General features: G+C 37.0%; 1 protein-coding gene across 1 annotated transcript; it reads left to right on the top strand.

Moving 5' to 3' along the window:
• Positions 1-599: 599 nt before the first annotated feature.
• Positions 600-22,194, top strand: LOC113240113 (fatty acid synthase-like). Its single transcript, XM_026477335.1, has 28 exons — positions 600-740; positions 3,323-3,515; positions 3,769-3,889; positions 3,979-4,182; positions 4,564-4,680; positions 4,766-4,944; positions 5,222-5,364; positions 5,434-5,637; positions 5,766-5,952; positions 6,034-6,196; positions 6,502-6,671; positions 6,797-6,948; positions 7,024-7,207; positions 7,338-7,486; positions 7,565-7,749; positions 7,834-7,953; positions 9,420-9,529; positions 15,426-15,616; positions 15,846-16,003; positions 16,102-16,474; positions 16,556-16,810; positions 16,996-17,412; positions 17,491-17,640; positions 17,802-17,926; positions 21,309-21,459; positions 21,576-21,747; positions 21,835-21,947; positions 22,018-22,194. The coding sequence occupies exons 1-28, from the start codon at positions 600-602 to the stop codon at positions 22,192-22,194; spliced, it is 5,004 nt and encodes a 1,667-aa protein (XP_026333120.1).
• Positions 22,195-22,294: the final 100 nt, after the last annotated feature.

Here is a 22,294-nt window from a genome sequence, read left to right as displayed (position 1 = left end):
AGCTTACGGCACACCCATATTCCATTATGCTCCAATTTTGTCAGTATATTATGTGCAACTGAGTCAAAGGCTCTGGTCATATCTAAAAATATACCCGTCGTGTAGTTTTCTATTTACATTTCGTAAAATCTTGCTAATTATATGAAATGACGCATGTACTGTTGATTTATTTTTCTGAAATGCGTATTGGTTGTCTTGTATAATTTTGAAACTATTGAAATAGGATATAAGTTAATTGCATGTGACTCCTTCAAATATTTTTGAAAAAACTGTAACTAAGATAATGGGCCGATAATTTGTAATGTGTATTGTAAATGCTTCACTTGTGATGTGCCATTTTTATGTGTTGGTGTTACGATGGAGCAGTTTCATTTTCTAGGATAGTCCCAGATAACAAAATATCTAGAGTGGCAGATATCAATGCAATTTGAAAACACTTATCGATTTTTGTAAATAATTTTCATTTTAAGTATTACAATAATTTAGACTTCGATTTGGTTTAAGTGATGTTATACGACTCATATGAACATTCTTCCACCTTAGCTGTATAATATTTCCAGAATATTATGTGCACAATCACAGGTGTAAAACCACCAACCATGGCGCTTACACCAGTTCAACACATAAAGAAGGAAGGATCGTCAGTTTTGGACGGTGAGAGAATCGTCATCTCTGGCATGTCTGGTCTTTTTCCGGGGGCACGTCATATCAAGGACCTTGAAGAAATCCTCTACGATAAGGTAATTTTACTTTTAATTTTGGACTTACGTCATACAACTGGATACGAGCTTAGAGAGACAAGGGTGTACTCGTACACTACTCTTTTGGTAAAGAATATTTTGCTGGACTGTTAATAAAAAATGTTTATTATTAGACTGAGTGTGCTGGTACGAATCCAGCCGGATCTATTAATTTTTACATAGATGGCTCTACAGCAAAAGTCGTTACAAACCGAAAAAAATGTGCAAGAAGCACATAGAAACATTCGTAAGGTCTGCTGGTTCGTTCCGCGGCTTGATTGGCAGAGCATCTGGCACGGATTTCTTGAGGGAACTGGTTCGAATCCAGTAGAATCGAATTATTTTTTCTAAATGTTGGATCTTTGTTATTAATTATTATAACAAACTAGTGGAATAATTTCATAAAAAATTAATATCATGGTAGTAAAACATCGTGACATTCAATAAACTTAAAAAAAATATTCTCATATATCAATGATTTATCAAGATTATAATAATTTTTTGCCGATGAATTACTTTCCTTATTCTTTAGATCTCTTACGTGTCTTATCATGGGCCTACAAAATCCACGCATGTCCAAGAAACACATTTTCAAATCACACAGCACCTAGTTTAGTTTTACAAATATCTATAATAATATAATATAACTCAACCCACCTCATTTTTTACCAAGTATTTTAACCCTTGCACCTCTCACTGTATTGATTAGGGCACTTCTCCTAGAAGTGCTAAGTTTTTTGACTTCAAAGGTCGATTTATTTTTTCTTAATTCATGCAAAACATAGAAACAATGAAGTAATACTCTCAGTACAGAGTACTAAAAAAACCGACCTCAAAAGTACGTGGAATTACGTCTATTTGCTAAGTTTTATTGAAATATCCTCTAGTTGGCCACTATACAGGACTTGACACTGGAGATAATAATAATCGGTTCTCACTACTCAAAGTATATTGAGAGAAAAACGCCTTGAATTGGAGAAATAGCAAAATCAAGCATTAAAATAATTGCTCCTGAATTAAAGTTAGCCGCTATTTATAAAAATGAATCTTCATGCGTGAACAGCCACCCTTAAAGGTGGATGATTTTCTTCAAAATGAAATGGGACCACTATCGAAGTACCCCCTTTCCAACAAAAAAAGAATCATGAAAATCGGTTCACAAATATCGGAGTTATCGCGTAACATACATACAAAAAAGAAGAAAAAAAAGAACATACAGTCGAATTGAGAACCTCCTCCTTTTTTTTAAGTCGGTTAAAAAGAACTCAAACTTACATACGATTCCGTTAATTGGACAACTAGATTCTTAAAAATTATGTACCTTCATCTTTTTTATTTTCTGTTTTGATTTTCCTTATTCATTTTCAGTAGCAAGCAAGTAGTCATATAAAATTGTGAAAATCAATAATGTGAAAGTCATTTGTATAAAAAAACGTAAAAAATTCTCGCTTTTCAAAGATAATATGGCTTTGATGGCATATTTTTTATTTGAATTCGGCGGCATAAAATTTACCGAATCCAAGGCCATAGGATTCAAAAATTTTTGACGGTACTCGTGAATGACATACTTGTTAAACCAATAAATTGTTATTATATTATAATTGTTACAACACATAATTATAAAAAATATGACATACAACCATAAAATTTAGTTTTTGAAATATCGTATAAGCCGAATCCACCGAATTACGTATTTTCACGCAAAAAGTCCTAGAATTGGCAACGAATCATTCGCCTGTTCTCTCCAGCCTCAGGGGCTTATAGACGAATAATACTGTCGAACTGCGAAGCTACTAAAATGGTTCACTGGTGATGTGTAGCGTGATTAGTAACGACCACCGAATTCCCGAGTAAGTCTGGGACACGCAGCAATCTTGGTATTGTCATAATCATAAAAGTATTATCTAGTTTATTGTGAATTTTAGATTATGAGTACTATCAACTAATTTATTATACGTAAACTAAAGTCTAATATTTATATACGGTTTAAATTTTGAGGAAATTGACCCCTTGTGTTGGATTCTGCATTCGGGACACGCCACAGTCGTCAGATTTTAGGCATTTCAGATTTTTTTCCATTAGGTACGAAGGGTAGGTTTTTTGTTTTGATAAATAAGTGGAGTTTAGTGCATGGATACAGAAAATTGCTGCTTTGGAGAAATGCCCATTACAAGTTTTGGAAAATTCACTTTTGGAACGAAACTAAATCATTGTAATATATTGGATGTTGAAATCAATGTCATCACTAAACGAACAAGTCAACTTTGTGGTCAGTAAAGTTTCTGAAAATAAGTTTAAAATTTATAAACGCGACATTTCTTTTCAATTACAATTTCATTCTCTTGCATGCTTCTTTCGAAACTTCGTAACTGGCCCAAGTAGATAATACTCATTAACATATTGCATTACCTGTCCATCTACCTCTATCACAGCTCTACCCAACGTTTCGTGCTGTTAGACTTTATCTGTGTTTTGGTCCGGTTATCTGAAGTCAAACTTCAAGGCGTGCCGCGCTCCGTTTAAGCTAGTTTTAACCAATGGAAAATTGGGTTTTGTTAAATAGCGATATTAATACTGTGCAGAAAAACCCTGTGTCGCCTGAGGTATGCCGATGGAACTTCAAACATCCTGACGTACCAAATACTACCGGTATCGTACCAGGGCTGTCGTACTTCGACGCACAGTTTTTCAAAGTTCACTATCGGCTCGGACAAAGTATGGACCCAATGAGCAGGAAGATTTTGGAAATGACCTATCAGGCGATTTACGATGCTGGTAAGTTTTTGTAGGCAAATTCATTACAAGATTTTAAGAGATATAATTTGGAAACAGAGATAATTTGATCATTCAAAAAATTAAAACGTACGAATGAGACGACTACCATTTCATTTTTAATGAATGAATAAATGGTATTTATTATGTGGGTATGGATTACTTGTTAGGCTTACATTAAAGCTAACAAGTAATCTACCTACAGGAATAACTATTATGAAATAAGTTGAATTACCTGACACTTTTCTTTTAATAGGCATAAATCCGCAACAGATATCAGGCAAGAAAGTGGGTGTGTACATAGGATCTTGTATCTCTGAAAGCGAGAAGGCTGTTTTTTATAATGCTGGTACTAAGACAGGTTTTGGAATTGCAGGGTAAAAACTGAAAAAACAAAATTGTTTCAAAGCAGTTCTTATCTTTTGAAATTTATTGTCATTAACAGTTTTATAATTTACTCATACAGATGCAATAAATCTATGTTTGCGAATCGCATATCGTACTGGCTGAATGCAAAAGGGCCCTCCATGTCTATTGACCTAGCGTGCTGTAGCTCCCTCGTTGCGTTGGAACAAGCGTTTCAGGCTTTAGCGCGTGGAGAATGCGAAGCTGCCATTGTTGGAGGATCTAATATTTTACTTCATCCACAATCATCATTCCATTATTCAAGGTATTAAGACGGATACAAATTTCTGTAACATGATAATGTTGTTGCGATGTTACAACTTAGGTATTAATTTGTGATAAAACTTTATACCAAAGGTAAAAGTAAGAAGGTAAAGGTAAGACCCGTTTAGCTATTGCAGGTAGTTTCGATCTACCAAGTTTGAAGTACATATTGTAAATGATAAATATGTGCAATGGTATATTCACAAAAACCAACTAATAGAGTTCCTTGCTCATTCTTCGCAAGGAAATCTGCCTTACCAATCAGCAGTAGGGTTGAATTAATATGATGATTTAATGTGTAATTTGCTGGCCTATAAAATAAAGGTTATTTGAGTTCGAGTGTGAAAAGGCGGATTTTCGATGACGTAATAATTGTTTTCAGAATCATAAAGCTAAGCTCTGATGGTAAGACTAAATCGTTTGATGAAAACGCTGACGGGTGTGTTAGATCTGAGGCCATCAATGTGCTTTACCTTCAAAAGGCAAAAGATGCGAAACGGTACGGGATTTGTCATTTTCCTAATCATAATTATCATTATAACTTAAAGTATCATGGTATAATAACATAATATTATTTTACACAGAATTTACGCTGAAGTTATACACGTTAAAAACGAGTTCAGCCATGTTTTAGACGGCGAAACTGCTCCGCAGTTTGGTTTTAATCGGGATCCGAGACTTTTAGCTGATTTTATAAAAACCATGTACGATGAAGCAAAAGTGCCACCTCATTTTGTGGAGTATATTGAAGCCTTTGGCTCGGGTAAAAATTATATTTCCACTTAATTGCTACATGAAAATGTCTTTTAACAGTATCATTTGTTGCATTTATGCAGGTGTCCTGTCATAAATCGTTTTTAGATTATTTAACGTGCACCCACAGTTTCATTACGATTCTTCTTTACACTACAGATTTATAGTTTCAATATAACAATAAAATTTAGGTGATAATGCGTTCGTCGAAACTTCATTCTCGCCCTATGAAAATTTTCTTTTTATATAATACTCCTAAATTGATATCAAGTCATACATACCTTTAGCTACACCAGAGTCAGATCGTTCAGAGTTAGAAGCCCTTGAGCAAGCATTGTGCAAGAACCGTCAAAATCCACTACTCGTTGGCAGCATCATGTCCAACATTGGCTATGGAGAGGCTGCGTCTGGAATATCTGGTATTGTAAAGGTAGCATAATCCTTTCAATTTCAGCTCCTGTCTTCGATATTTGGTATATTAATTTTTACTTTTAATTAGGTGTTACTAGGTTACCAGAGAGGCGAGATTGCAGCAAATTTGCATTGTGAGAACCCAAGACGTGACATTATGGCTCTACGAAACGGCAAGATGGAAATCGTTACTGAACATAAGCCATTCAAGCGGTCGTACGCTGCTGTCAACGGCAGATCTGTTACTGGTGTCAATGCCCATGTCTTATTGAAAGGTTATAGTAAGTCCAAGGTATGACTTTATCTTCAACATTTTCGTATTATTCTAAGCCTATTTATTATTTTGTTATTTATCTAATTCAAATAAATATTAAAAGTAGTCGTAGAACTTATTCAAGTTGAAACTTTTATTATTTCTAGGATTTAGCACATTATAAATCATCGATACCCCAACTTGTAACGATCTCAGCAAGACAAGACACATCTGTGCAGAAAATTCTTAATGACCTCAAGTCTCGGTCTATAGACGAAGAAGAACTTGCTTTGTTACGTAATATACACCAGCTGTCCATTTCGGGACATTTGGGGAGAGGATATTCTATACTTAGTAAGAAGTCTAATATATACATAAATTTTAATAAAATGAAACCACGAAAAGTTGGGGTAATTTCGAATTACTTCCTTGTAGGTAAGAATGAGAATGGAGAAACAATCACTTTAGCAGAAACAGCCAACTATTCTGATGAAGGCAAACGTCCACTTTGGTTCGTGTACAGCGGTATGGGCTCGCAGTGGGCGGGTATGGGAGTTACGCTTATGCGCATTCCTATCTTCGCGGCTGCTATTGAACGGTATTTTTATCCTTTAAGCTAGTTTGATTTAATAATAATAATAATAATAACGCTCACAACCAACATAGCCCCGCACTAGGGAAACCCTGTGTCGCGGGTGCCATGGACACACACATAGACAACCACACATTACACCCAAACTCACGAGAGAAATAAATGTAGGTCATACAAATATTTCTCCCGGCCCGGGAATCGAACCTGGGACCTCTGCGTGGCAGTCCGGCATGATAACCGTTCGGCCACGGAGGCAGGTTAGGTTAACTATCTCGTAGAAAGCTTATATTTTGTTCGTTTCTATGTTTCAGATGCAACAAAGTCCTGGAACCGAAGGGTGTAGATATAATTCGTATTATTACGTCAGAGGACAAAACAATCTTCGATAACATCCTCAATTCATTTCTTGGAATTGCAGCCATTCAGATTGGCCTTACTGATATTCTTACTGCGTTAGGATTGGTGCCTGATAATATCATTGGTAAATAGATATTTCCATCATTATTTCTATGTTTCTAGATTAAAGACCTTTCAATATTTTACAGTTGTGTGAGTTTAAGTATTGTCTGGATGTAAATTTAAATAAGCAAACAACCCTACTTGTAGGTCACAGTGTTGGTGAATTGGGCTGCGCTTATGCGGACGGCTGTTTCACAGCGGAAGAGATGATACTTTCAGCGTACAGCCGAGGTCTAGTGTCTATTCAAACTCCTTTTATTCGTGGTTCTATGGCTGCTGTTGGACTCGGATATGAACAAGTAAGCATGATACTTAGAAACATTTTAATTGATAGCTTCGAAATATTGCATTCACATAAATATTTGTCAACTCAGGTTAAAGAATTATTGCCACCAGAGATTGAAGTGGCCTGCCACAATGGGCCAGAATCTAGCACCATTTCAGGACCAGCCGAAATAATGAAAACGTTTGTAGCTGAATTGACGGCTAAAGGTGTCTTCGCGAAAGAGGTTCCGTGTTCAAATATTGCTTATCATTCCCGATACATAGCTGAAGCAGGTGAGTGTGAATGTGATTTATGGTGGAAAATACTTTGTTTTTTTACACAGTATTTTCCACCATCAATCACTTTTTTATTTTTAATTATAATTTTAATTTAATGGATAATGTTCTCCACTATCATATTTAGGTCCCGGCTTACTAAAATATTTAAATGAAGTAATCAAAAATCCGAAGCCACGGTCGGAAAAATGGTTGTCAACGTCCGTACCAGAAGCGAAATGGAATGAGCCTCTCGCTAAATACTCCTCAGCCGAATATCACACCAACAATTTGCTGGTGAGAATTTAACGCGGAAATATCGAAACGTGGTACTTTATTATGAGCCACGCGTCACCCGTTTGTTTCGTTTTACAGAATCCAGTACTATTTGAGGAAACCGCTCGGCGCGTGACTGGAAACGCAGTGCTGGTTGAGATAGCTCCTCACGGCCTTCTGCAAGCTATACTCAAGCGGTCGTTGCCGGAATCTTGTAAACATATTCCTCTTACTAGACGAGAACATCCTGACAATGCTTTTATGGTATTGGATGCTATCGGCAAGTAAGTACAATACACACATGATCTAAAAACTAATACAATTTATGGAATATTCTTCAAATGTCCAAACTATTTATAATTTTTCAGATTGTACATGGAAGGATTTCACTCGAAAGTGGAGCTTTTGTATCCAAAAGTAGACTTTCCCGTGTCCATGGGCACACCAATGTTATCGCATTATGTGGAGTGGGCTCATCACGAGAAATGGTGTGTTGATCTGCAATTTCTCTTGTAAGCTGTAATTATAGATAGACGTGATTCGGATGTCAAAGAAAAACCAATGTTTCTTCGTAGAATGCCGTATTCGATGCAATAGTAAGATTCATTGCTTCCGTAACCAGCAATGAATGTTTCTAGCATTTAAATATTTCTTATTATGTATTTGTGGCCAATTTACGTATATACGATTATTGGCTAAAAATAATATCCCATGACCATACCGTGACATTTGTCTAGTATCAACATGGCCACCGCAGGCAGAAGATGAAAACCAGTTAAAATAACATGTTTGCCGTCTTTATTTTCTACTCTTAGTAATAACATAACGCATAACGCATAATACGCATAATCATAACGCATAGTCGTAGGCGGAATTGATTTTTTATATATTTAATTCTTCTATATTTTTTAATATATATCTCATTGTCATAACTTTTTTTATACATATATTTCATTTATATCTCTATTTTCTTTAGTGCATACGAAATCTAACTCTTTCACAAAATCGTATCGCAATATTTGATATGCAGAATTTGAATATTATGTGTAGGTATCACCTTTTTTGTTTGTTTTTGTGTTTAGTACTAATGATATGCTCTCGTTTACACTAGAATATCTACTAAAGTGAATAACCCTAAGTGTTACAAATTCTGCTCTACGCAATATGTACTCAAATATGTGTTTCAAAAATGATAACCGTGTGTTCAGATATAATTTTCATTTAAACCATTTCTGGATTCAGATTTAGAGGTTCAGATTCGGATTTATAGATCCATGCATGTATCAAGTATATCTGGTGGCTGACAGAGCACCGATCCTCTCACGTATTTTCATATTTCGGGGGTTTTCTATTCAACATGGCGTTTAATGTATACTTAATTGATGACGCAATATTATCACGAGCTTTATAAACGACTGAAGATCATTCGTGGTTATGAAATGGTGCTTAAATTCTTTAATTGATGCATGAATGTATTATTGTTACTTACAATTATTTTATTGCTTTTCCCGTTTAATTCCTACACAATAACACCACATGCAAAATAGGCGCCAGACATAAGAGTTGCGGACACCATCCATACCCATAATCTATCACAAAGTTAGAATTAAATTGCACTTGAGACATTGTTTTTTAAATAATTGGATTGGTAGCATTGAATATTCCAGTGTTTATTATCATGGGAAACGAGCCTGTCAGGTCTGATCACCATCTACGGAAAGAGTCAAATGCTAGTACACGTTGGTCGGGAGATAAATAAAACATTCGAATAATGTGTCTGCCATTAAGTGCCTTGTATTTGATAGTTATATGCGCCGCGAAGCATCTTATACACTGGATAGGCTTACTCATTTATTTACATCAACTACACGATCGGATTACTTATAGAAATTAAACACCATTTTAATAGCTAAGAGGTTTTTGTTAGAATATAATGACACAGGTGTTTTTCCAGGACGGTGCCGCTTTATTCCATCTCGCGTACAAAAACTGCTGCAACTACCAAAACTGTTGTTTCAATTCATGACGACGAACACAGCTATTTACGAGGTCATGTTATTAGAGGTAGGCTTTTAGAGCATTATTTTTGTCAGGCAAGCTTATTAATTGATTATAATTTCTTATACATAAGCGATTGCCTACTTAAGGCGCTATCTCTCGAGTTTGTTATGAATTATTACTCGATTATTACGTGGCGTGGACGCCGAAAACATCACCGTGTAGGGGAGCAGCCGCAGAGTCGAGCACATCACTGAACGACTGAACGCTTCGTCCTTTCCCGATATCTGCCCACGATACGGCAACACGCGATACAACGATACGGCAAAACGCTTTGACAACATCTGGCAACAAGACGGCTTACTGTACAAATTGTATGATCTCGGTGTGCTTGATCGTCTTGTGCATATCTTTCGAGACTTCTTGTCAAATCGCTCCTTTCGTTATCAACTCGAGAGCGCATTTTCTACGCCTCAACTCTTAAGAACCGGAGTTTTGCATGGCTCCATAGCCTTTGCCCTCCCCTTGTACACTAGCGACTTACTGAAGTATCCACTCAGCAAATCTCGCTCTCTTTGTCGGTGACATTGACGAACAACCCAATATTGGTTTCCACGACTCTAATGCACCACCATATGCAAATAAAGAATCGAGATTAAGCAACCTGTCCTGTCGTAGAGTACAATTCCTTAGGAAACACGGTCAAATATCTAAATATAGAAATTGCCCTTCAAGACACACGTGAAAACCGTTCGCGATCGCACTCAATTTGTCATGAATCGAGTCCACTCTTTCCTCAATAAGTGTATTAAACACTCGTTAGAAATAAGGTGAGACTACACATCTTTCATGCGCCACATATTGACTTACGCCAGTGTCGTTTTCGCACAGGCAGTTTTCACCGTCTGCAGGCTGACGCAACGGGTACCCCACGGTATTTGCGCAACACCAACTGTTAATGTTTATGTGGTAGATCATATACAATTGTTCTGACTATTGTTGATGTACGTAGGGGAAGTCAGCTCAAAGCGGCCATAGGAGACAAAGCGGCTATGCTCGATTACCCAGTTAGTTCAAATGTTATTGATACCTTTTTACAAGGCAGGATAGCCTTACGCTCATATGCCGAAAATTTTAAATTAATTCTATTCTGTAAAATTATTCAAGGTAAGTTAATTTCGCTTTGATCAAACCTTACTTTCTTTGTATATTATTGCTATGATTATACTATATTATATGCACTGCCAAATGGCAGTGCTTTTGTAATATTTGTTTGAAGGTATAGTTACATTTTGTAGGTTAGAATTTCGTTTTAAAATAAAAAGGTCAAACAAATCAAAGGTCTAAGCGGCTCGGGTAAAGTGGTTACCTAGCCACTTTGTCCAGAATAGGAATGGATGTATAAATAACAAAGTTGTTTCTTGCAGATAATGAATAATTATAATCGTAAAACCACACAGGCATCATGGCACGTGCTTTCGAAGAAATAAAAGTAAATAAATCTTTTGAAAAATATAATACAAAACAATATGGATTTCAGAAAAACTAAAGCACAACACAGCTTTTGCGTAATTTTTCTAATAAGTAAATAATTATTTAGACAAAAAAAAATGCATGTGCTTGTAATATTTTATTAAGGCATTCGATGTGTTGAATTATGAAATACTTTATGACAGGCTTTCAAGGGCTGATATACAGGGATTTGTTAGAATTGTTTCAACATTATCATTCCAGCCGATACACGTAAAATAGTAAATGATTTTAGTAATTTAGCACTAACTGAACAAGACACAGCCAAAGATTCGATTTTTAAGCCTACCCAATATTTACTTTATGTGAATGACTGTCTATTGTCATTAGAAAGGGTTCTTTATACTAGTTTGCTGATGACACTTGGTCTTTTATTAGCCAGTAAGAACTTAAATGCGTCACAGACTGACACGCAAGAGGATTTAAATCAGTTATGTGAATGGGCCCACGACGTAGGGTTAAGCTCCCATATCTTTCTACGTTAGTTTTGATGATAGTGACTCTCCCTACCTACCCTTTGGGCATACGAGAAAAGCACTATAACCTATGCGCGCACAAGAACCTTATAAGTTCAGGTTCTGAACCCAGATCAGCCAGTGTACAGGATTGTCACAGACCTCTGTCACATGACTTCATCCGGTTCTTCCAGAGGCTAGTGCCTCGGGTGAGCCGCCCCGGGTGCACGTACAATACCCTCCCTATTTTCCAGAGAGGTACCGGAGCTGTAGGCACGCTCACTTCCCATTGCGCATTGCACAACTAGCGGTTGCCACCGTTAGCCGTCGACTCTGAGTCCACTACCAAACTTCCTCATTGGTGGCTGAGCTGTAAGGCACGCTCACTTCCCGACCCCGAAAAAGGACGTCTCTCCAGTTCTCAATAACCTAAGCGGCTGGAGAGACCGGAGGATATCTCGCTTATCCTCTGCCAGCTCTCCGGGCTAGCGCCGGAGATGCCAGTCGCAGTGTCCTGCGACAATGTCCGGACATAGCTTCCAACTTAAAGGGCAACTCACGTGCCCCGCGCGTCTCCTCGCTGCAGGCCCTCAACTAGACCGCTACTAAGACGCGCTAGCTGCTCACGAGACAGGCGCCCCGGAAACATGCAAAACCGGGGGCAGCTAACCACAAACCCCAGGGAGTCCATACCCAAGTCCGGGTCCGCCAGAGATGCCCTCGTCACACAATAAAGCACCTGACAAACCGACCACCATTTCCCATAGCCATCAAAGTTTGCAATTCTACAAATGTTTGTTTATGTCAATCCTGAGAAGTTGTAGAAAGTTACATGTATATTGACCTTGTTATCGATAGCGGATTTAGTTGGGGACCACACTAATATGAATACCTAAATATAAGCTATCTCATAAAATCCTAGCTGACTCTGTAATTGGCTACGGCTTAAGCAGTTATGGTCTGACATATAATACATACCTGAAAGACATTTATAACTTGCAAGTCAGAATTGTAAAAACCATTGTTCCAAAATTTATGAAAACTAGATATAGAGATAATGACACTGGTTTGTTCAGTTATTGTAAAATAATGAGTGTTTCTGATAAAGTCAAGTTGTCTATTTTAACTGAATTTAATTATGTACAAAATTTAATTGCATACCAGAAATCAAACAGTTTAAGAATCTTAATTACTAAGAAATATGTACTCCGTAAAACGAGTAACGTGTACGGTACTCGGAAATTAGATTATGTAATTTCTAAATTACTGAATAAATTGCATGCGTGCATTCAAGATTCGTATATGGAAGGAGAATATAAAAACAAACTAAAAAAATACTTGTTAGAGCGAATCGCTGTGGACAGATAAACCCGCAATGGTTTTTAGAGCCATAGCTGCATGTAGAATAAGCAAGTTTATTAGCCAAAAGTTTATTAATAAAAAAAATATGTTGCAAAAAAAATACCAAATCTCTCTCACGAAATTAAGAAAATATGGAAACGGGATCAGCTACCATGGAGCTTGGAAGATTTGTACCAGAATTTACACCCAACCAGGAACAAGAGCTATTAGAATATATTTTTAATATGGACAACTTATTCTTCGGTCTCACGAAAGACGACTTCCTGAAGCTCGTGTTTCAATATGCTGAAGTTAATAACATTACTCACCCATTCAAAAACGGCGCCGCTGATTTTTTCAAAGGATTTATCGTGTGTCATCCCGACTTGACGTTACGGCGACCAAAACCCACGTCTATAGCCAGAGCGAGGGGATTTAATAAGCATCAGGTATGCCGATTTTTTTACACAATTAAAACCAAAATCGAAAAGCATCAATTGATGCAACTCGACTTTATAACATGGATGAAACAAGAGTACAAACGTCTGCAAACAAACCCCCAAGAATTTTAACAAAATCCGATAAAAAGCAAGTAGGTCACATTGCCAGTACCGAGCAAGGAAGGACTACAATAATAATAAATATCTGTTGATGCAATGCCGCAGGGTCGTTAGTGCCCCCGATGCCGATTTTTGCCAGAAAAAGATGCTGTGCTACTTTTTGGATGATGCACCATCAGGTACATAGTGTCAATGACAATGGCTGGATTAAAGGCCCAGCACTTGTGGATTTTTTTGTGAATACTGTTCGACTGCCAGCCGCAAAAAAATATTACTTGTCTTTGACGATCATGAATCTCACAAGTATCTACCAGCTTTAGAGATTGCATCTAAAAATCATATAATTCTTGAGTCATTGCCACCCCATACAACTCATCGAATGCAACAATTGGATATCTGCGTGTATGGGCCATTAAAAACATATTTTGACCAGACTATGGCGACATTTCAGAAAACACATGACGGACGGATTATCAATCAAAGAGACGTCTCTGGTTTGTTTGGCTCTGCCTACCTGCAACAGCGCAAAACGCTGTCAGCTGTGGCCCACTAACAGGTACATATTTAATGATTCCGACTTTTTGCCTGAAGTGAGGTGGTGAAGTGACTTTTTGCCAACCACTATGAAGAATCCACTCTGCGTTGAAAAGGTCACAGAACCTAGCAATCAAGAATTGGTCCAATTGCCACCAACATTGGAATCACCCAAAACACCTCCTTCGGTGCTTAAGCAAATCATGAATATCAGTCCAACCATTGCTACCAAAAATTTCGACTACGTTACACCTTTATTCGAAAAAGGACTCATATTCACATTGCTGACATAGTTGTAAACTAACAAACAGTAGTACAATCCGACGTCCTTAATATAACATCTACAGACGAAGAGGATATAGTTACGAGAATTTTGATAAGTACTTCTGTAAATAAAGCAAACAATATACCCATGGCTGCAGTTCCTGAAACAAATCAACACCAAAGCCCCATGATGCTCAGGTCGATACCAAAAATCACACCGAAAAAAGTTCCAATCGCAAAAAGTCTCAGAAGGCTGAAATCTGAACAACGACGTCCGACGAAAAAGGACGCCCATCAAAAATTAGCAAAGAGAAAAGACGGCTAAAAATCGCAAGGTTGATACAGGCAAAGCAAAAACAGTTACAAAAAATCTTAAAGATAAATATTTTGAAATGCCAGGAACTTTTAGATTAAATATTGGTAATACAAAACCATCTCATGTAAACAAGTATTAAGACGCAAAAGGTTATGCTAACATAAAAACATTTTTGGCTTATTTGTTGGAGCTATACTCAGACCACCTATCGAAGATTGGATTCGGTGTGACGATTGGCACCTATGGGCACATGGTGCGTGTACATGTATATGTACGTCCTACTCGGGTATCGGGTCTTACTTTTGTGATACTTGTCTTGAATCTTATAAATATTATCTTTTCGGTGATCATAATTTATTATTATTTGTAACTACATAAGACTGATTTATAATCTTAATCATTAACTTTGCTTCAAAACTTATTTTCTTTGTTTCATAACAAGGCAATGTTTCTCGCTTCGTGTTCTGATGATTTTTCTGTAGAAGTGGAATTTTTATTTTTTATTTATGAAAATAACTTTTTCGTTTTGTGTTCTGACGATTTTTTGTATTTTGTTTTGGCTGTGTTAGTTGATTTATGGAACTAAGTATTCATTGTATGTTTTTAAATGAAAAGCTTCTGTCACATTCCGCATTTAATGTTATCATCGTCCACAATTATTATTTTCCACAGAACTTGATGTGTGTCCACTTTGCCCAAAACTAGTAACTGCTTTAGGCACGCCCTCGGGCAAAACGGTTTTTGGGTACGGTTCAGTGAATTTGCTAACTATGGTCTTGTTTGTAAACTTGTCTGAAATTGGCTTTTACAAAACTACATTAAATAAATACTACGTCAATTAGTATAAAGATCGTAACAAATTATTATTGTCTTATTAGTTTTAATTTGACTCAAAGTTAAGATAACAGCTTTGAGCTGACTTACCCTAATTCTTATATTCTTAACTATGTTGTTTTCTCCAGAAAAGAATCTGTACCCATTTTCTGCTGTACTAATGGCTGTGTGGGATACTCTGGCTATGACATTATGTGTTAAACCTCGTCGTCACACCGTGGAGTTTAGACACGTTTACTTGTATGCGCAGCCACCCATACACGATCAGAGACGTCTCGAGCTTAGCGTTACATTGCAAAGAGGAAGTGGCCGTTTTGAGGTAATTAGATACTGTATACTAGATAATGGTAATTAGGTACATTTCTTACTGTAGGTATAGAGACACTGTTTGTCGATGTTAATTCGTGATATTAATTTATTTTGGTCTGTGTATCACTGTATTACTTCAAACATGCATCCAGTATTTAATGTTTAATTTTACTAATAGTTTTATTTTAAAAAATGAGTAATTTTGTTTTGACTCACGTTTTTTGTTACTATAACAACAGGTTATGGATAACAATAGGAAAGTAGCACGCGGACTCATATTCCATGAACTCAAGGAGACTAAGACAGCATTTAATCTGTCTTTCGAATCTAAAGAGAAGTTAGAATTCAAATGTGAAGATGTTTATAAGATGCTGCAAGAGAGAGATTATCAGTACAAGTTAGTTTTACGACATTAACTTTTATACGAAATACTATATAATAATAATTTTTATCATTAGCTTGATTTTCGCATTGACACTTTATAATTCTTTTCAGAGACGAATTTCGCTCTATTCACAAAGTTAATCCAACTTTCACTGAAGCTCAAATAACGTGGAATAACAACTGGGTAACATTTTTAGATGGTATTTTACAATTACATATTCTTAGAGGCACATATGATTCTGTTTGCCAGCCTTACCAATTAAGACGACTCACCATCGACATCAAAGAGCATTTTAATAATAAACTTTTGACTACTGATAATAAAAGCGTTATGCTTGCAAATATATTCGTAAATGACCTTACAACTCGATGTGGAGGAGTGGTAATTGAAGACATTCAATTACGTAAGTTGCCTGTACACGATGAAGGGACTGCGGCATTAAGGATATTGAGATTTATACCTCGTTTCTTGTCTCATACTGACGTAAGTAAACTTTACTGTGGAAAGATAAAAATCACTTAAAAAAAGGAACACAAAAGAAAAATGGTTTTGTTTTAATTTTAGATTTGTACAGCAATAGAAGTCTACCTACAAATAGTGTCAGAAAACATTAATAAAGATGCTATAACAGCTGTGGGACTCTTTAATTCTCAAACATATTCCAATGTATTTGAAGTTATGAGAGACATTTATGATGATATACCTGGATTAATTGTAAATTATGAAGATGCTCCAGGGGAAAAGATTTTAGAAATGAGAGACTACTTTTTGACTAATGTTGATCTCGTTTTAGTGCAAAATCTTGCAGCAGATGAAAACGTACGTACGAAATGTACACAATGCCAGTACCCGCATTACTTTGTAAAATCTGTGTGTTGATGTTCCCTAGATTGAAATACTCATATTTCTCTGCTTTTCTTCTGCAACTTTGTTACTTAGTTCTATGAAAACAAACTTCAACCAAACTTATTGCATGGTATTATTATTGCGATTTTATTTTCTAGTTACGTCAAATGCTTTATCACGTACTTCCTCGCGACATGTTCATTATAACCATCGAACAATCTGCAGCCAATGCTCCGCTTTTAACTTTATACAACGTTTTGTCTACACACAATGTTAATAATTCAAAAATAGATTTGGTAAAGTGGAGACCCGTGGATACAACATCGGCCACCACTGTGGTTACAGTGCGGTCTGAATTAGAATTGAGTGATTTAGCGTCAACATGGACGAAATTGCCACAGAAACATAAGCTAGTAGTAATGTCACCGTATCCTACAGTACCAGGACTGAAAGACTTTGTGAAAGACAAGAGGAAAGATTCAGACCGTAATCAAATATATCTGATAATGACGTCAGAAAAGGAAACTCTAGACCACTTACCTAGATTGGAATTGACATACAGCGTATTAAAACATGTAAAGTATATATTACATAATTGTATAGTGTATATCACTCAACACAACGCTTAACTCACTATCTTATTTAATTTGTAGAGTATGTGGGGAGGAGAATATTACGTAAAATGGCGAGAAAATGTGTCGACTGTGAGAGGAATTACTCTTCGTAGTGGAGCAATTGGCAACCTCGATACTTTGCGCTGGTTCGAACAAGCAGAATCTACAGAATCTGGCATACCAGTGACGGTAATTATCTCAAGGGTAATTAATTTTACGATGGTTGACATATTGCCTTACGTACCTAATGCGTTGCTGTTTAGCCGCAAACATAACAAATAAAAAACCTGTGCCAACCAAAAGTAGTCTTTGTAATGCATAAGGGTAAAAAAGTGTAAATATTCCTACAGGTACATTATACAGCTATAAACAATCTCGACGTTAAAAAGGCCACAGGCATATCACCATTAGATAGCCAAAATAAATCATCTGATGCTAGTTCTTATGGCATGGACTTCAGCGGAGTTACTGATTGGTAAGTTTATAACTATACGAGCCCTGTACCCTACATACGGTGGGGTAGAGCTCGGCTTGTGGCGCGTGGTCAGGCTTAGATTACGGGGTGTGCTTATACTGCGGAATGTGGTATACCTGGAGCTCGACCAGCCGGTATATTCAATAAATAGAAGAAATGTCGAATTTAACCATTGAAATATCATATTATTTTATATATGTCGATGGGATGGGGTGGGATGTTCTCCGTTGTAATTACAATTCGTAAATTTTGGCTCGTAACTTCTTCTTTTATTTCTTTTCAATTTTTATAACAAATAACATGACTATCCAAAATCTCTCCCTTCCTAACCACCATTCCTCCTCCTCATTCTCTCACTCACTCAATCCTCTCCTTCACTCTCGTCATTCACTCGCATTCTAACGCTACGTTCCTAATTATGTTTTTGAGGCTGCATTATCATAATTTAGATATATATATATATATATATATATATATATATATATATACACACATTTTAAACACAATTGTAGTTATCATTATTAATATGATTGAGGTAGTGATTATACAAATTGATCATAATTATTATACAAAACAGTGATATGCAGCGCCACAGTCGCTTCCTCCGCATGCACAGGTACACAGTTACGGCATTAGAGATAGATATCCAGAGATATCCAGAGCAAGATAAAGTGGACGAAATGAACAGAACAAAGCTCGGCACTTGTCTTTCACTATACAACCACCTACCATACACATTATGTTGTGTTTGCCGCTGCCTAAGACCCCAAAATCTTTTAAAAAGCGAACCATTGATGAACAGTTGACAGAAGGACGAAAAGTTGAAATACACTTTCGGTTGCCCCCAGCAAACATTTGGCAGTAGTGGTAAGCGACACGCCTGTCCCTAACAGTTGCAGTGCCACTCAGAGCTTTAAATCGCAAAGATGTGAGTGCACAGCCACGGCGCCCGATAGCCTGAGACATATGTTGACAAGTCCCATGAATACTTTAATACATTACGACGTTTGATTATTACGTACCTAACTTAACTACAATGCGGGTATATTACTGAATACGTCGTGTAGATAAACACTCTATTTTTTACTCTAAATTATGATTGAAGATATTTTGCCGATTTGCAGTTGAGTTACAATATTTTTTTCTACTGCAGAAAAGCATATTGAAAAATGGCAAAAAATATATATTTTTTAATATGTTACTTTATTTGCACAGCCGGCCGTTAAGCCATGAGCTAATCATTTAAACGAGAAAGAACGTTTTTGTGTCGCCAGTGCCACACCTCCAAACTATAGCCGCTTGACCATAGTCGATGGATCTAGAAATTCCGCGACAAGTGGGTTCGGGTGGCGGGATAGACGTTCTTTGTGCTTAGTTTTATGTCAGCCAATTAGTACCTACCAGTAGAGCTCCTTGCGAAAGAGTTCATCCAGGGAAGTTCTTAGAACCTTACCTATTTCTGCCGCCAAGCAGTAATGTGAACATTACTGCGTTCCGGTATTGAAAGGTAAGGGTACTGGTGAAATTACAGGCACATGAGACGTGTCAACTTATGTCTCAGAGTAACGAGCTCACTGGCAGTGCCTCTTAGATCTTTGCAATTTAACTCTCTAAGTGGCACTGCAACCATCATGAATAGGCGTGTCGCTTACCGCCAGGCGCACGACTTGTTCATCCCGTCTCTTGATGTCATAAAATAAAGATTGAAGCACCTACCGATAGCATGTCAAGGAGATCATGGATCTCTTATTTCCTCTTATTTCCGAATGAATTAAGGGACATATACTATTATTATCCTTAGGATACAATTCTCGTCACGTCACTCGTCAGAGACAAAGTATATTTATTGCTCTTGCTAACCTTACACACCCCATAGCTGAATACCATATGTCCAAATGGGTTTTAAGACTGAGTTGTAGATTAGGAGTTTGTAGTCTACCGATAATGCTGAATTCCTTCGCATAAATCAATGTAGGTTACGATGTGTGAGACTGATTTCATCACATTTCCGTTTTATGTGATGCTTCATGTGAGATGTCTGTCTATGTGAAAACCAATATACTTCACATAATCAGAATGTGGTAATGTTTCATTGTCAAGACTTAATGGATTACAGTTTCGTTTTCTCAATGCAAATGTGACATGAGATTTGGTAGCACTAGTTCGGATACGCCATATACAGAATTACCTATGGGTATGATCTAGTTGGAGTTGGAGATTTGTGCTAGCTTTAACAGAATTCCCATCAACGGACAAAAGGCAATGCAAATCATCGGCGTATGTAGCAACTGTGATATTATCCGATATCGGCAAGTCCGATGTGAAGATGCTATACAGAACCGGGCCGAGTACTGAGCCCTGTAGTACACCTGCCAGAACATTGTACGTTGTTTGATCGCGCTTCTCTGTGTTTAACTTGGAAGGAACGACCCGACAGGTACGACTCCATGAGAAGAAATATCGAATGTGGAAGTCTGTCTTTGGCGAACATTCCCAACATTCCCTTGTGCCACACCCGATCACAGACTTGCTGCATGTTTTTGGGTTGCGTGTGTAACAAGCTTCGGGACAGACGAGACTCTTCAATGAAGTGATTTATTTAATTTGCATTTAGGATATTAAATGCAATCCTTTACATAGTTAAATACAATATGACGACCGAAAGAAAATTATGATAAACGAACGATCGTTGTGGTGTCGTCGATGAAATATGGGAGAGTGCTTCTGGAACGTTTGAAACTACGGACGCTGCGCCCCCTCACGGAGAGTAGAAGAGTGTTGTGGAGGTGTCACTATTCAATACTGTAAGGACTCTTCTCTCGCCGCCATCAGGTGGCGTTGAAAACACAAATACTACACATCGAGAAAGGCCGCAGAACATAATTTTTTAAATAAACTCTGACTGTAAATTATTATCAAACACCCATAGGCATGTGCTAATTTTCAAAGGGATCAAAGTAATTTTTTTTCTGCCGCCGATGAACATTCGTATGGCGGCCATATATACACCGTGTCATGACAGATTAGAATGCAACTCATCGCCACTTTCTCTTCCCACGGATATCGTACGAGGCGACTAAGGGCATACTGAGCTACCAAGTGCTCTGCTGGTGGTAGGCCTTCAAAACCCATCTGGTTAGTGTACGCATGACGAAAAACCTGCCAAATGTCAAGATCATTCAGTATAAGCGATTATTCCATAAAAATAAGAGATATCAAAAAGCTTTAAACTGATATCGACAGTTCGTTAGCATTACCTAATGACATCATTTTGTATAAAATAACATTTTTTTGGCCCACACAATGAAATCATCCTTACATGAAACCGTTCAAACCTTGTAAATTAAAAAGGTGCTTTAAAGATATTTTTATCAAATTTTAGTGGCGAAAGAGTCATGGGTATATTACCAAGCGGCGCAGCAAGTTCTCGCGTTAAAGCTCGTCCAGAAATGTTGTGGCCAGTGCCAGTGCATTGGAGTTTGGAAGATGCTGTTACAGTGCCTTCGGCATATTTGCACGCATTTTATTGCTACGTGAGTATGCTGTCCATACCGTGTGATAGATTTGAGACTTTACACACGTTAAATTCTATAAACTACGCCAAACATTGAAATTAGTAATGTATGAAACATTAACAATAATTTTCCAGATTAAAAAACTTGAGCTTTTGCCTCGGTATACAATACTTGTCCACGGCGGAACAGGTGCGCTGGGACAAGCTGCCATAGCTATCGCTCTGAATAATGGCTGCGAAGTGTTTACAACAGTCAGCGACACACGAAAGAAGAGTTTCTTGATGAAGTTGTTCCCAGAACTGCAAGGTCTTTCAATGGACGCTACGTAAATTATTAAACAATAATACTGCAGCAAAAACACGAAAGTTACATTAATAGCGTTTTTCTTTTCAGAGGATCACATTGGTAATTCTCGAGATCATAGTTTCGGTGATATGGTGAGAACCATCACAAAGGGAAAAGGTTGCCAAATTGTCATTTGTTGTCTTCAAGGAGAACTAAAAAATGTAAGAAAATACTCATAAATGTTGTTAACTATATTTTGACAATATAATAATAAAATTTATTACTTTCCAGGTTTCATTACAAGTTTCTAGTTCGTATGGTTTTACACTGGACACAGCGCAAATTTCCACTCAAGAAGAGTATAATTTTGGAATGAAAAATTTAATGTGTGATCGAAGTTATGCAACAGTTGATCTCTGTTCTTTGTTTACTACTGATACATTGAAAGATTTAAAAGTAAGTTTTTAGTAGCTACAAAAGGTTTCATATGTCATTCGAGAAAGTTGAGAAGGGCATACATAATTAACTGACTATTGAATAAAAATAATTGTACTTGCAGAAGCTTCAA

Source organism: Hyposmocoma kahamanoa, unplaced genomic scaffold (assembly GCF_003589595.1).
Source record: "Hyposmocoma kahamanoa isolate Upper Pololo Valley unplaced genomic scaffold, ASM358959v1 120, whole genome shotgun sequence".
Lineage (NCBI taxonomy): Eukaryota > Metazoa > Arthropoda > Insecta > Lepidoptera > Cosmopterigidae > Hyposmocoma > Hyposmocoma kahamanoa.
This window is presented reverse-complemented; position numbering and strand designations above follow the sequence as displayed.

Coding starts and splice junctions, on each gene's coding strand:
- LOC113240113 (XM_026477335.1), top strand. CDS start 600: ATGGCGCTTACACCAGTTCAACACATAAAGAAGGAAGGATCGTCAGTT. Junction 5,953..6,033: donor GAGAGGATATTCTATACTTA/GTAAGAAGTCTA, acceptor ACTTCCTTGTAG/GTAAGAATGAGAATGGAGAA. Junction 9,530..15,425: donor ACGAGGTCATGTTATTAGAG/GTAGGCTTTTAG, acceptor TGTTTTCTCCAG/AAAAGAATCTGTACCCATTT.